The sequence below is a fragment of the Anguilla anguilla genome, chromosome 1, assembly GCF_013347855.1.
Source record: "Anguilla anguilla isolate fAngAng1 chromosome 1, fAngAng1.pri, whole genome shotgun sequence".
In the NCBI taxonomy this organism is placed as follows: domain Eukaryota; kingdom Metazoa; phylum Chordata; class Actinopteri; order Anguilliformes; family Anguillidae; genus Anguilla; species Anguilla anguilla.
This window is the reverse complement of record NC_049201.1, coordinates 78871974-78887094: the sequence shown is the minus strand read 5'-3', so window position 1 is coordinate 78887094 and position 15121 is coordinate 78871974. Positions and strand designations below refer to the sequence as shown.

At 55.0% G+C, this 15121-nt stretch overlaps 1 protein-coding gene across 1 annotated transcript in view; it reads right to left on the bottom strand.

Annotated features, from left to right (window-relative positions):
• Positions 1-5457: 5457 nt before the first annotated feature.
• The window catches only part of sobpa (sine oculis binding protein homolog (Drosophila) a), a 79414-nt gene continuing 69750 nt past the window's right edge, over positions 5458-15121 (bottom strand). Inside the window, exons 8-10 of the mRNA XM_035426270.1 lie at positions 12951-13995; positions 11824-12905; positions 5458-6046 (exon numbers count right to left, since the gene is read on the bottom strand). Coding sequence (XP_035282161.1) covers positions 11857-12905; positions 12951-13995 — 2094 coding nt within the window. The 3' untranslated portion in view covers positions 5458-6046; positions 11824-11856. The remainder of the gene's footprint in view (positions 6047-11823; positions 12906-12950; positions 13996-15121) is intronic.

Below are 15121 nucleotides of genomic sequence, written 5' to 3'. Positions count from 1 at the left end.
TATTTCACCAGCTGCAGTCTCGGCGATTTCCTCTCTCTTAATTGTTATTGAGAAGTTTGGGATGCTGCCGCTCCTTTCGGGAAAAAAAATAAATAAAAAAATAGTAATTGATTTAGCCATAAATTAGTTCATTAGCATCGGTATTCATAACAAACTCAGGGGTAGACTAGATTATGATACTGCGAAGCTTAAAATAGCAGGATAACAGGAGATGGATACGGTTTCTGAAAGCAAAAACTGCATAGGAAAGTTTTGCTCTCAAAGTCCCAGATACAGAGAAACGCCCAGACTGTGTTTTCATCTTTCATTAGATCCAGGTGTCTGTGTGTGAGGGTGTGTGCGCGTGTGTGTGAGGGTGTGTGTGTGTGTGAGGGTGTTCCTGGAGGGAATAAATGTGCAGGAGTATACATGTGTTTATTAGCCACGGTGGACATGAACTTTGCATCCACAGCGTGGCCTGCACTGGGACGTACGTGTTGGAGTGTGTGAGTGTGTGTGCGTGTGTGTGGCGTGCGTGTGCTTGTGCGTGTGTGTGTGTGTGTGGCATGCGTGAGTGTGTTTGCGTGCGTGTGTGTGTCTGTGCCGTGCGGGAGTGTGTTTGCATGCATGTGCGCGTGTTCGAGGGAGGCAAGTGTGAAGTAGCCATGGAATGTCAGCAAACTCCTGGCTGTCATGGCGACAGAGTGCCTTGTGGAGTGAGAGATCCACCTCTCTCTAAGAAACAGGGGGTGGGGCTGGGAGGGGGGGGGGTTCTAGGGTGCAGTGTGATGCAGGGGGGGAAACACGCAAAGCTGAAGTCCGATATCCACCCCCCCTCAGGCGTCACCGCCATCCTCTCAGACTGGCGCTCACGTGGATCTGCTCTCAGCCCTTCAATTCAGCCCGCTGCAGTCCTTAGCCCTCTGAGGAGTAGGTTTTTTGGAATGTTATTTCTTTAAAAATTCTAAATCAGTGTTCTAGAACCCCACAGCAGTGATTGTTACATCAGCATTAGAATGTTCAGTTAAGAACTTTACAATCTGGAATACCACTGCTTTCAATGACCAGCAGTGATTGTGACATCAGCATTAGAATGTTCAGTTGAGAACATTCTAATCACATATTTGTGATCTCCCACCTTTAAAGGGTTAATACTGGCCTTCCCCAGCTGTCATTATCTAGACGGCTTTCCTTTAGCTGGCCTTGGTGACAAGCTGCCTCATAAATATTTACTTCCTGTTATCTCCTGTTTGTCTCTCCGTTGCCTAGATTGCCTGACAATACAAACACTTGTATTTTCTTTCCCCTGTCAGTTGTAAAAGACAAATATGTAAAATAGCTTAGTGTAATGTTGTGAGATACAGAAGTGGACTCTGTGGGTTTTGTGTGTGTGTGTGTGTGTGTGTGTGTGTGTGTGTGTGTGTGTGTGTGTGGGCGGGAGGGGGGATGTATGAGCAGTGTGTGTTTGAGCTTGTACTCATGCATGCTTGCGGTTGGGCATGTGTGTGCATGTATGTGTGTGTGTGTGTGTGTGTGTGTGTGTGTGTGCGTGTGTGTGCGTGCGTGCGTGCTCGCATGTGTATGTGTGTGCGTGTGCGTGCGTCTGAGTACTGAGAGGTTGGCCTAAGCGTTTGAGAGCTGCTGCAGCTGGAAGAATCACAGAGACTCACCGAGGGGAAAAAAAGCAGAAGCAATCATTAGTGTGACACAGGATCCCCTCCTCGGCGTAAGTGAACCAGCTCCGAAATGCCTGACCGTCAACACAGACCGGCTCCAGTTTCACCAGCGACTCTGAGTCAACAGTCTCTAATCTGGACACTGGTCTCAGGTTCCACCGGCCTGGCTCTGACAGAGAGCGGCAGAAAAACAGAGGCCTAGAACAGGGGGAGGGAGATAAACGGCAGAGAGAAAGAGAGGAAAGAGAGAGAGACAGAGAGAGAGAGAGAGAGAGAGAGAGGGAGGGAGGGAAAGGGAAAGAGTGGGGAGTGGAGAGAGATGGAGACGTCGGAGAGAGAAGGGGAATGGAGAGAGCAAGAAAGGAGGTGGGAGGTCAAGAGGGAAAGAGAGGAAGAGAAAGAAAGTTTGGGTTGTGGGGCAAACAGACGGAGAGAGAGACAGAGACGGAGAGAGAGAGGTAGAGGGAGAGAAAGGGTGAGACAGACAGAGAAACAGAGAGAGATAGAGTGAGCGAGAGATAGAGAGAGAGAGAGCTGACGGTATTTTTTTGCGGGGTGACCCCTCGAATGCCCCTCTCGGCCCCGCCTCCTCACCCTCTCTCGCCCTCTTGTCCTCCGCCCACGCTCTGGGGAGGGGGCGGCAGTTCGCACCCCTGGGTGCCATCGGGGGGCGCCAGTGCGCGGGTCTGCGGTTGCACAGGCCCCCCCCCCCCGGTCTGACAGGGATTCTTTTTTACTTCTCTGTCACCCGACACCCGAGCGTGAGCCGGGCCAGACAGAGTCAAAGCTCTGTGTGATACAGATACAGTTTCTACCACAAAAAGAGAGAGAGGGAGAGAGGAAGAGAGGGAGAGAGGGGGGAAGAGAAAGCGGGGGAAGAAAGAGAGGGAAAAAAAAAGTTCCAGCAAGAAAAATAAAACCTGCAGATGGACCCGGGTTTTTGAAAAGGGAGACGGCTCTAAAATGTGTAACAATTAGACCTCAGAGCTAAAAAAGCCAATTAAACTCGCATGAAACCCAACTCCTCAAGAAGGAGGGGGGGGTGGGGGGTGGGGGCGGCTGCAGTGTTGGGTTACATTTCACTTTGTTTGGCATCCAGAAGCAAAAAAAAAAAAAAAAAAAAAAAACCCACTATTTGAACGATGGAGACTGGGAGGCTGGAAATGGGGGAAGGTTTGGTTGTGTGTGTGTGTGTGTGTGTGTGTGTGTGTGTGTGTGTGTGTGTGTGCGAGTGTGTGTGTGTGTGTGTGTGTGTGTGTGTAGGGCGTTTCTGAGACAGAATGAATAGATATCACAGCAAAGCAAAACTCAAATATCAAGTAACAGGGGAGAGAAAAACCCCACCACATTATAGGCTAGGTTGGTTATGATTGGCTTCTACATTTATAATGATAATGGCTATCAATTAAAAAAAGAAAAACTCCCATTAAGCGGGAAAAATACTGCAACCCTATTGGTTCCCATGATATAAATGAGCATTGGCTTATGGGGAGGCCAGAGCAGCAGTCAAGCTCTAGACTGTACCTGTACATTTTCAATAAAATCACCACTTTCATTGATTTTTACTTTTGAACTTTTTGAGTCCCTGTCGTTTTTGTAGCGAACGGCTATCCAGTAGCCTATTTGGCCTTTGCATGGTTACCGTAACAACAGTACCTGTCTTTCAGAGACACGGCGGCATGCGCAAAGAAAAAAAAAACCTTCAACTGTCAAAAGCATTTTTTTATTTTTGGCGGGAAAATCGGAAGCTCTCTTCCTTCCCCTTTTAGGAGTCTGCTTTGACACGTAGAGGCGAGCCTCCGCACTGAGGCGGGGGGGATTGGGGGGGGGGGGGGGTCGCGGCGAGGACTCATTGGCTACCGGGACGTAATCGCAGCGTCCGCCCCCCCCCCCCCCCCCCCTCCGCTCGTCTCCCTCTCGCCGCCGAACGAAGGCTCCGCTGAGCGCTGGACGGCGGCGCGATTAGCTTTGGCGGCGCTTCAGACGGACGCCAGCGCCCCGCGCTCAGGTTTCGCCTCCCGACCCGCTAATTGAACGACAATTACGTTACGCTCGCGCGGCGGGGAATAAATTACAGCGCCGACGGGTTCCTCGCCGGGCGCGCTAGGTGAACGCTCGCCGTAAATCTGAGAAATAAACATTTTGGCGTCGACGCAGGCGACAAAAGGCGAGGCCGTTCCGCGAGGGGATTCGGGGGAAGGGGGACGGAGGAATGGCCTTTTCGGAAAACAGGCGTCGGTCTCATAAATCGCCCCCCGGTGCTGCTGAGGTGAACGCCTCCCGCTCTTCTCTGGCGAAAGACGAGCGTCGTCAGGCCCGGGTAGCGGCTCGACTGATGCGGTACTGTCTGCCAGCGACCGGGGGAAAAGAGGAGAGGGGATCGTCTGAACGACTTTCTGACGTTTCTAATTAGGAACAGTTTTCACGCAGTGTACGGGAGATTACGATAAAGAATAACAAAAAAGAAACATCGTAACAAATGTCTCGAAATGAACTGGAGGGCTAATTGATTGATTTGGGCTCTGCTTGGTTTAGCCTCATGGACAGACTAGCAGAAGTTTTAGCGAAAGCGCAGAGCGAAAAGTGCAGAATTTTCCAGATCCAGGCATGTACAAGGAAGCTTCCCCCACTCCCCACCCTCCAACCTGATCACGGGTGCCCCCCCCCCCCCACCTCCAAGGCTGAAACGAAAAGTTCCCGACCTGAACTGTTTAACCTGACCTTAAACTCAACCTATATATATAGCCTGTGGACAGGGCCTAGGCCCAGACTGGCTCTGAGTGCCAGTGAGGTCACAATGGCGGTTTGTGAGGTCGGAGCTTCGATTGGATGCGGCCTTGGGGAAGCGAGGCCGCTTGCTGAACACTGTCCAGCGGGGAGGCGGGGCCTGCAGCAGGCGAGGCTCGTGTCTTACTGGATCTTTGTTGGAACACCGTCGGCACGGTCGAGGAGAAGACAATATGAGTGATGACTAGGCCCTGGCACAGGTGTGGGGGGGGGGCGAGGGGGGGGGGGCATGGACGATCAATCTACAGTGTACAAACAAATGGATTGAACGGGGATGTAAGTTTTTTTTTTGGGGGGGGGGGAGGGGGCCTTTGGGGTGGGGTGGAGCTCGCCCACAATGCACTGCTGCTTCTTACGGACTTGCTGGTGAGATCCACACGAGTGCATATGAGTTCAGTTTTCTACCCTGTTGTCCTGGAGCCAGTGAATAAGGATTGGTTTGATTGCACATTCTCTCTTTTTTTTTTATGCCATGAAAAAAAAACAAAAAAACACATAAGCCAAACAGTGAGAGGACACCGTTGTGAAGGGGTGGGGGGGGGGGCGGTGCGTGGGGCAGAGTCTTTTCCTCCTCCTGGCCCCGCCCTAGTTTCCCAGGTCTCTCTTTTAACCCTGCCCCCCCCCCCCCCCCTCACCCCCCGATCCGGACGAGGGGGGGGGGGGGGGCGCAGTGTCCCTGGTGTCTCCCCCAGCACTGAGGGCCATCCAGGTGTGAATTTCATCACTTCTTCTCTCTCGTTATTTGAAATTCTTCTCACGGCGCCCGGAGAACCTTCTCCTCGGATTGTTTTACGTCTTCCAGGAGGGATTTTGGTCTCCGGTTCGAAAACAAGCGCTCTGTTCCCGGGGGAGATTGGCGGAAGAAGTGGGGAGGTTTTGGGGGGGGGGGGCCGGGCAGGGAGCAGGGGTTCTGTGTGTACCCTGGAAATCTGAGAAGAGCGAACATTTACCAAGTTTTCTTGGCACTCAGTCAAAGGAGAAACACTCACGAATCTGGACCCCCCCCCCACCACCACCACACCCCCCCCAGGACTGGATCAGGGTGCTCAAAGCCACACTGGACATACAGTACTGGAGAAAAAAAACAAAACAATGTAGGACCTTATAAGGGAGGGACAGAGGGGGGAAAAACATCTCCCCAAAACATGAGGAAGAGTGAAAAGTAGACACACCGTGGCAAACAAACACACCCCCCTGTGCTAAATTATTTCCTGGAGTTCCAGACTGTGGGAGGGGAGTTTTTAGAGGGGGGGGGGAGGGTATATCCAGCATTACTGTGCTGAACCAAAGAAACAAAAAATGATTGGCTGAGGGTCAAAGGTCAGAGTTTGGGAGTTGGCAGGACCCACGTGATTGGCCTTGGTCTGTGCTCTGGATTTTGGGTACCATGGTGCCCATCCGATGGTGTGTGGCAAGGTGGAGCACAGCGAGTGCTGGTTGGCTTGGAGAGGGGCGGAGCTTGCATGGGCGTGGTGGGGGCTGGGGGCGGAGCTTGCATGGGGCGGGGGGGGGAGCTGGTGCTGTCCGTAGTGGGGCAGGGCGTGGCACCGAGGCTTGGCCCATCTCTCTTCAGCCCATTAGCGACACGCTGTCCGTCAGCAGAGCTGGGAACAGGAAAGGAGAGACAGAGGTCAGAGGTCACGCGCTTGAATCTGGGCCTCCTGACAGGACATCTCCCGAGCTCAATTCTGCAGTACGGTACACACTGTTTTCAAGCCATAAAAGGGAAAAAAATATGTAATTTAAAACAAAGCAAAGCACAGAAAAAAAAACTGAATCGACTGAAATTTCACTTTTGGGATTTTTACGATGCAAATTCACTCTGTGATTCCTGTAAGTGATATTCTCACTCACTGTACAGACAGATAAATGTCAATAAAGCAATTCATGCTGAAACGTCCCAGAGCCAAGCCAAAGTTTTCATGCTGGTCCCACCCAGGGGCCCTACTGGTGACATCATCAGAGAAAGAGCGACAGAGCGACAGAAACGTGAAATGTGTGGCGTGAGGGGTGAAACGAGGTGAGTGTCTGAAGTAAAGGATTCTGGGTATGTTTTGGTCTCTTTCTGTCCCTCAGGGGTCCTCCTGTGTGAGAGGTCACACCGACACCCCCCACCCCCCCAACCCCACCCCTGCCTCCCACCTCAGGGAGAGCTTTTTTCTGAACATATTTTCGTCGCTTTCTGCTGTTGCTTGGAGTTTGTGTTTTTTTAGACGGCCTTTTCTCCAAACGGCCGTGATGTGGCGTGACAGCAACGGGCTGGAGCATCAGCTCAGCTCCAAGAGCTGGTGGAGCCGATGTCCCACAGCCACAAGAACAGAAACGGACCCGACCCTGTCACTGAGCCGTGGGGGACGCCTACAGCCTGACGGCCAGCTCTGCCTTCAGGACCTTAGGACGTAAGCGGAGCCGCGCGAGGCAAAGACATGTTGTGCCCAAAATGACAGGATTTAAAATGAATTCCCTGACTCTCAATGAACACTCACACACAAGAGTTTTAATTTTTTACTTCAGCAGAAGTAGAATCATCTTTTCAAAGAGGAGGAAAACTAAAATGAACACTTCCTTTTAACTAGAAAAACGTGCTTCTTTCCCTTAGCCAATCTTTATAAAAATATCTCACGTGCCACAAGCCAAAACAGATTCACTCCAAAAACCCCAATGAAAGCTTACATTAAATAAAACCTTTGCATGAATGTTTGATTACAAAAAAAGTTTAGTAAGACAAAAGTTTAGGCACATACAAGTGCTTTTTGTATGTGCGTACATGTGAGATTGTGTGTGTGTGTGGGTGTGTGCATGTGTGTGTGTGTGTGTGTGCACCTCTGTGGGTAGACTCTTGGGCCCTAAACTAGAGCAGGGGTGTCAAACCCCAGTCCTGGAAGCCTGCGGCCTTGTTTTTATGGTTTTCCTGCAGTCGGCAGCCAGCGAAGGCCTTGGGAACGGGCTGTGGGGACTCCTCAGTCCAGGCCTGTCCAGCTGAAGCCGAGAAACACTGGTGTGGAAAGCAGGCTTTTGTTCCAACTGGATGCTCCAAACGCCCGATTCGACAAATCTAGGGTCCTGATTACAGAGCACGGCCAGTTGATTAGCGGTGTTTTCGCTCTGTGTAGCACTCCTGGCTCTCTCTGATTGGACACCCGCGCTGCAGCCAATCAGGGGGCTTAAATTTAGAGCTGAAGCGTGGGGAGAACCAGCAGGCGCTGTGGCCCTCCTGCGGCGGGGCAGTGCAGTGGAAGGGTACAGGGCCAGGCCCCAGGGGTTATGGTGGCCCTAAACAATAACGTTGTTGAGGCCCCAAAGAGCTCCAACATAAAAAAAATCTGAAATAAACTTGAATTGTACGGATCAGGGGTGGTTGCGGCCCTCAACGACTGCATCGAGTGTTTATGCCAGCGGTCGGCCGTGGGGGCGGGGTGGGTAGCGTTGCTGCTCTGCATCTGCAAACGGGAGGGACAGCACCATCTAACCACAGCACGGCTGGCCTTGGATACCGTGTCGAGCTGACATCCAGGATGGGAGGGGAAGGGGACGGGAGGGGACGGGGGGGGGGAGGGGTGGGTGGGGGTTTTAGGGGCCAATCGGTGGACGAAGGGGGCCCGCTCCTGGCACAACGGCGGGCATTGTGCGGTCCCCGTGGCAACGGGGCCGGGCCGGTGTGCCTTACACGTGACAGAGCCGCGGCGCGGGAACGCCAGCGAGCGGTTCAGTACCGGGAGAGGCCGACCACGCCCCGAAAACCCCCACCGGCTGGAACGTGAAATCCCAAAATCCAGGGAGTATGCGTTCTGGCATGTAAAAAAAAAAAACCAAGAAAGCACGCGCAATCGGATATGTGTGTCACGGAACTAGAGAGACCTCGTGCTACGTAGCTAGCGCACCGTAGCGCATCGCTATTGCGAGGAGAATCCCGCGGTGGTAAAACGCTCGACGTTCGCGCAGGGAGAGTACGAAGGGTCGCGAACGCGCCGTAAATAAATGATGCGCGACTCGTTTCTGAGAACGACGACGTCGTTCTTCTTCTTCGGAGGAGGACGAGCTCCCGGTTAGCTTTAAGATGCCGTGCCACAGGGCAGCTTCCACCACAGAAGAAGAAACTCGCGGGGCCTGCCAAGGGGGGGGGGGGGGGGGGGGTAAGAGAGGTCGAATGGCCCCCAAAGCTTCTAGGCTCTTCTCTCTGCTTCTCCAGTTTCAAAATCATGTGTCCGTTTCCTCAAACTCCCTCGCACCCCTCTCCTCCCCCCTCCTCACATGTTTTCTGTACCCCTCCCCTCCCCTCCTTCCTCTCAGAGCAGGGGTGTCGGACTCCTTTAAAAAATTTTGGGTCCTCCGGGGGCTGTGGAGGAGCCAGCCATCCAATAGTTTTGTCCGTGCCGACATGCAGCCGATCAACCAATAAATAATAATAATATACAATACCGTTATTTTCACTGACAGGCTATTCATCGTGCAGCCAAGCCAAGTAAAGATCATAACAGCTGAACAACATCAAACACGCAGATACACACTCACACGCACACTTACACATGCACACTTACACATACACACACACACTCACATGCACACTTACACACGCATGCACACTTACACACACACACACACACACACACTTGCACACACACACACCACACACCACACACACACACACTCACACATGCACACGCACACACACACACACTCACACATGCACACGCACACACACACACACACACACACCGCACGCACACACACATTCACACACGCACACAAAACAGGAGGCTAAAAACCATAAATGAGTTTCCTTTCACGGACGAGAGGAACATGTCCTCCACCTTTTAGTGGTGGGACAGCGAGCAAGGGGCACCCCCCCCCCCCCCCCCTCTCCAAAGGGCGCTGCACATCGTGGTAAAGACCCCCATGTGCCTGACAGGATGTGCGCTCGTTCCAGGCCAGGGGTCAGAATTCTGCACAACCCCCCCACCCCCGATCTCCACCCCTCCCTCCCCACTCTGCATCAATCCAAAATTTTTCGTACCCGCACGAAGAGATCGCGTTACCCGCGACGCACTGACACACACAAAATAAAACCGTGGAAACTCGAGAAGAAACGCCAGTATTTCCTTTCCGCTGAAACCCTCCACTTTGTCCGCCTCCTTTGTCTGGCGCGCAGAGAGCGTTTCTGAAGACTTTCAGCTAAAAATACAAATGACATTTCTCGCAAAAATAAAAAATAAAAAAGCTAAAATTTTGTAGTCGACCAGCAGCGGGGAAAGGTGGCTCGCTCGAGGGTCAAAACTGCGCTCTAGGATTACAGCAACACAAGCTCCCCGCGGCTTTTACTGGCAAAGGGATCGTAACTTCGCGTGAAACGGTTGCTAAGGGGGACGCTGGAAACAACCAACAAAACTGACCAGAGCGGCATCGAACTTCCGAACTTAGACCCGGGAGGGGGGGGGGGGTGGGGGGTGGAAGGAGAATTCCGCAGGATTCCGGGGAAAGGTAACTCGAACCCTTTCGCTCCCCGAGTGACGTGACAGAGGAGAGTCGGGACAGAAGGTCACGCGCACGCCTCACCGCACCGGGGCGTCTGATAGGTCGGGCACAAGGTCACATGACTCAGGGATCTAAGGGGACGGGAGGGGTGGGGGGGGGGCGTTCAGTTCATCAGGAAAGGGTACAGTAGGGTACAGTAGCACAAGCATGAGCTTTGGAAGAAGTACAAGACACAGGAAGTGTGAAACTGAGAAAATATAACCCTTCTCTTTTAATGCTGGAGAACTGTGAGTAGAGGGGGGAAGGAGGAAGAGGAGGAGGAGGAGGAGGAGGAGAGGGAGGAGGGAGAGAGAGAAGGAGACACATGACCCAGCGTTTCAGGCCGAAGGCTCCCATCTCAAGTTTCAGCCTCTCGGACTCTCAGACTTGGTGCTTTATGACCCACTCAGACAGAGCCGTGTGAGAGCTGACTCTCTGTGGAAGGAGCCGTCCCGCTCCCTCCCATCCCGGCGGTGTCGTACAATGGGTAAGGAACCCGTCCTGTAACCTAAAGGTCGCAGGTTCAAATCCCGGGTAGGTCATTGTACCCTTGAGCAAGGTACTTAACCGCCATTGTTTCAGTATATATCCAGCTGTGTAAATGGATGAAATTTAAATGTCATGTAAAAGTTGGATACGTCGCTCGGGATAAGAGCATCTGCTAGATGCCTGTAATGTAATCCCGCTCCATTACACTACATTTATTTGGGAGATGCTTTTAACCAAAGCGACGTACAATAAGTGCGCACCGAAGGTCATTGGAACAACTACAAAAAAAACAGCTCAGAAAAGGTTCAATGCTCATTAATGTAAAAGTTATTCATAGCCATGGACATAGCAAGTCCAGTTCACACAGTAAGCATAGGCTAGGGCAGAAAGTAGTGTAAAGTCAAACTAGGAGGCCCCTTACCCCCATCCCATCCAGGAGGGAGGTGGAGTAAGGACCAATGGTACCTCCAGCGTTGACTGGCTTTTTTTTTCCTTCTCTTTTTTTATAATTTGAAAAATCCTTGAGTTCTTTGACAGAGGTTTGCTCGTGTCAGGCTGTCCCTCTTGTAGGCTGACTGACATACTGTGTCTTTCCAAATTTTTTTCCTTGTCCTGTCATCAATTCCAAATCAACAGTAGGGCAATTTAAGTCACCCATAATAATAGCCTCAACTTTACTGGTTTAGATTTCCATAGAGCATTGTATGCATACCACTGTCTGAAGCCAGCGGCCGGTAACATGCGCCTATGTTAAGGCCTTCCTCATGTTCCCCTATGAGCTTAATACAAGTATCCTCACCCGGGATGGGCTGGTAAATTTCTGGAATTTCCTGCACATCAAGATTTTCTTTTACATAAGAGAGCTACACCCCCCGCTCTCTTAACGGATCTATCCTTCCTAATAAGTTTAACAGCAACAAAGATTTTCACTGCAGGACCTTCTCACATTGCTTAAAATATGGGTTTTAAATTAACATCAAATGCACACATTGAAAACACTACAACCCACCAGCAAACTTTTCCCAACACAAACTCCTTTACTCTCCTCTCTCTCCACCACCAAGCAGGGAGTGCGTATCAAGGAAGAGCAATCGAGCAAGAGCAATCAGCCAAGCAACAAGCATAGCCACACATACACACACACACACACACACACTTATTGATAATCAAAGCCCATATATGTTGTCATATGTCTTCCCTGAATGATTGAAATAGAGCTCTAGCTGTACAGTGAGTTGGTGTGTGTGTGCGTTTGCGTGTGTGTGCGCGCGTGTGTGTGTGTGTGTGAGGCGGCAGCGCTCAGCCCGGACGCGAGACCGCGCAGGGCATCGGGGGGGAGGTGAGGGGGGGCCCAGCCCCGCGCTCTGCCGGTGAGACCAACCTGTTCTCCTCCTCTCCTCCTGTTTTTGGCCTCTCACTTGTTCTGATTGCGAATGCGCAGGCACCTCCTCTTTAGCGGCGGCTGCTGCTGGTCGGCGGCGCCGCCGGGGCCGGACAGGGGCGGAGCCGCCGCGGCGGTCTTGTCGGCGGGCTTGGGCAGGGCCTGTATGACGCAGCCGGCCTTGGGCAGCAGCGGCAGGGCGTAGGCGTGGTCCTCGTCGCTCGGGTCCTGCTTGTCCCCGCCGGCGCCGGCGCCCCCCAACATGGCGGCGGCGGCGGCGGCGGCGGCCGCCTCCTCCGCCAACGACAACAGGGCCTTCTTACCTGCGTCCAGCTCCATGCCCGAGCAGTTGTTCTCCTTCACCGACTCCAGCTCGCTGTCCGGCGGCTCCTCGGTGGTTGCCGCGGCGACGATGGCGGAGACCGCGCCGGCGGCCGGGGCGGGTCTCCGGGCGGGGTCCGGCGAGCGGGTGCCGTTGACGATGACGTTGCAAGGGGCGGAGTGGGCGAGGTCCGGGGCGGGGTGGGGAGGAGGGGGCGGGGCCGGCGGCTGGGGCGGCGGCTGGGGCGCCGGAGGAGGGGGCGTGGCAGCAGGGGCGGCGCAGTAGGCGGGGTCCCCGCATGGCAGGGGTAACGACGACAGGGCGGCAGGGTCCTCCGAGTCTCTGTGCTCCTCCCCCACGGCTGAGGCCGCGCCCCCTAAAACTATGGCCCCGCCCCTTCCCTGCTCGCCCTGGTAACCCAGGTTCAGCAAGTTCTGCGGCTCAGGCTCCGCCTTCACCTGCACCATGGGCGCCGCCCTCTGGATGACCTGCTGGAGCCGCGCCCGCCGGCCAATCGTGAGGTCTATCACCCCGTCCTGTGACGGGGCCGGGGCGGGGAGGGGGAGGGGCAAGGGCAGGGAGAGGCGGGCTTTGTCAAGAGTCTCCGCCTTCACCGTCATGTCCACCATGTCAGTCCTGCCGTGCTCTGGTGGTGTGGACCCGGAGAGCGAGTGTCCCGAAACGCCGGGGGACAGCTCGTTGGATTTGGGGGGCCCCTGTTCGGAGTCCCCTCCCTCGCCACCGCCCCCTCCCCCTCCTGCGCCTCCTCCCGCTCCTCCTCCTCCTCCTCCTCCTCCTCCCCCACCTCCACCTCCCCCCGACGATGCGCCGGGGGAGAACAGCCCCGGGTCCTTGGACTCGCCCCGGTCCCCCGACGCGCTGGGGATGGTGTCGCCGTTGTCGTGGCGATCGCCGGGGGCCTTAGGGCTGAAGGGGATGGGCACGGGGATGGGTATGGGGACAGGGAGGGGCACGATGACCGGGTAGGGCACCAGCAGGGTCGGGGGGGGCACCAGCGGGGCGAGGGACGGCACCCCGAAGTTCATGAGGGGCGGCATGGGGAGGTGGCCGTTGGGCATCATGTTGACCGGAGGGAAGGGGAACCCCGGAATGTGCGAGCCCGGGTGGGGGGGCATCATGCCCGGGTTCCCCGGCATGGTGGGGCCGGAGGACGGGTGCAGGTGCGGGGACAGCATGGGCCGGTGCAGCGGGCTGGAGGGGGGGCCCAGGTTCCGGGGGGGCGGCCCGATGCCGGGGATCATGGGATTGGGGAGGGGGCTGTTTGGGCCGGGCGTGTGGGGCGGGGCCCGGAGGAAAGGGGGCCGGATCTGCTGCATCATCTGGTGCTCCATGAAGAAGGGGAGGGGCACGGGCCCGCGGGGGGTCATCACCATGGGGGGGCTCCCCGGCGGGACCCCCATGGACGGGTGCAGGGAGGGGACGGGCGGGGCCAGCGCGGGGCTCTCGTGGGGGCGGGGCCCCGGCGTGGGGATCTTTCCGGAAGAGGCGGACGGGCAGAGGGCGGAGCTGGACTCGGACGGGGAGGCGGAGCTGGAGCCGGACGGGCCCGGGACGGGCGCCCCGGCGCCCCCCGGAGACGGGGCCTTGCGCCGCAGGTCGCCTAGCGGCGTGTTCCAGGAGTCGGGGGTGAGGAGCTGCACCCCCCCTCCGCCCTCCGGCTTCCCCTCCATGCCCAGCCCCCCCGGGAGGGCCGCCTGCGTCTCTTTGTAGAAGATGTCCATCTTGTACTGGTTCAGGCACTTGGCGCTGCAGAACTGGAGCCTGCGCTCCCCTGCGCCGAAGTCCAGGTACTCCTTAGTGTGTCTGATGTGCTTACACCAGTCACACACCTGCAGAGAGAGGGGGAGAGGGAGAGAGAGAGAGAGGGGGGGAGAGAGAGAGAGAGGGGGAGGGGGAGGGAGAGAGAGAGAGAGAGAGGAGGGAGAGAGAGAGAGAGAGAGAGGAGAGAGGGGGAGAGGGGGAGAGAGGGAGAGAGGAGGGAGGGGGAGAGAGGGGAAGAGAGGGAGGGGGAGGGAGAGGAGGGAGGGGGAGAGAGGGAGAGAGGGAGAGAGGGAGAGAGGGGGAGAGGGGGAGAGAGAGAGGGGGAGGGAGAGAGAGAGAGGAGGGAGAGAGGGGGAGAGAAGGGGGGGAGAGAGGAAGAGAGAGAGGGGGAGAGAGGGAGGGAGGGAGAGAGAGGAGGGAGGGAGAGAAGAATTAATGCAGTGTTGGCAGCATCTTCACTCTCGGTCTACTCTGCAGTGATACTTTAACAAACTGAAATTACTCAGTTGCTCTGCACTGTGTTGAAAAACGAAATAAAGATGCATGTTTTGCGACAAAGCAGAAATAGAGGCAGAAATACAGGGCAGGTTTGCCGGCTGAAGGAGTAGAAAACACATGTTTCAGTGCAGACTGACCTCTGGGTTAAATCATTATCTAAATGATCTTTTTCTTACAAACAAGCAAAAAAATTATATTAAAAAAACAAGAATCTGGCCAGGGACCAAAGGAACAGACCAAGTCAGTAAAGTGAAGAATGGAAGCAGGCCGAGGAGGGCCAGGTTTTGGGAAATTCTCTCTGTTACGGTCGCCGCCCTCGTTCTGACACGGCACCCCTCATTTGCACATGCGGGAGAGGTGCGACTCTCCGACCGCACCTCTCTCCCACCGCCGAGCTTCTCCTCAGAGTCCCAGCGAGGTTCGGGGGGGGGGGGGGTCAAACGCGAGAAGCTAAAATGCAGAACAAACAAAGCGACCCCCTCCAGCACAGCAAGTCGAGTGCAGGGCAGTGCACCACCCCCCAGTCCTGCAGAGTCAAATACAGAGTGGAACGCCCCCAGGCCAGCGAGTCGAGAGCAGAGCAAAGCCCCACTCCCACTCACAGACGTGCATATTTAACTAGACAGGAAAGCGAAAGCGACTTCAGCTAACCTAAGCTTGTGAAGTCCCGGAAGTAAGCACATAATGAAGTTTATG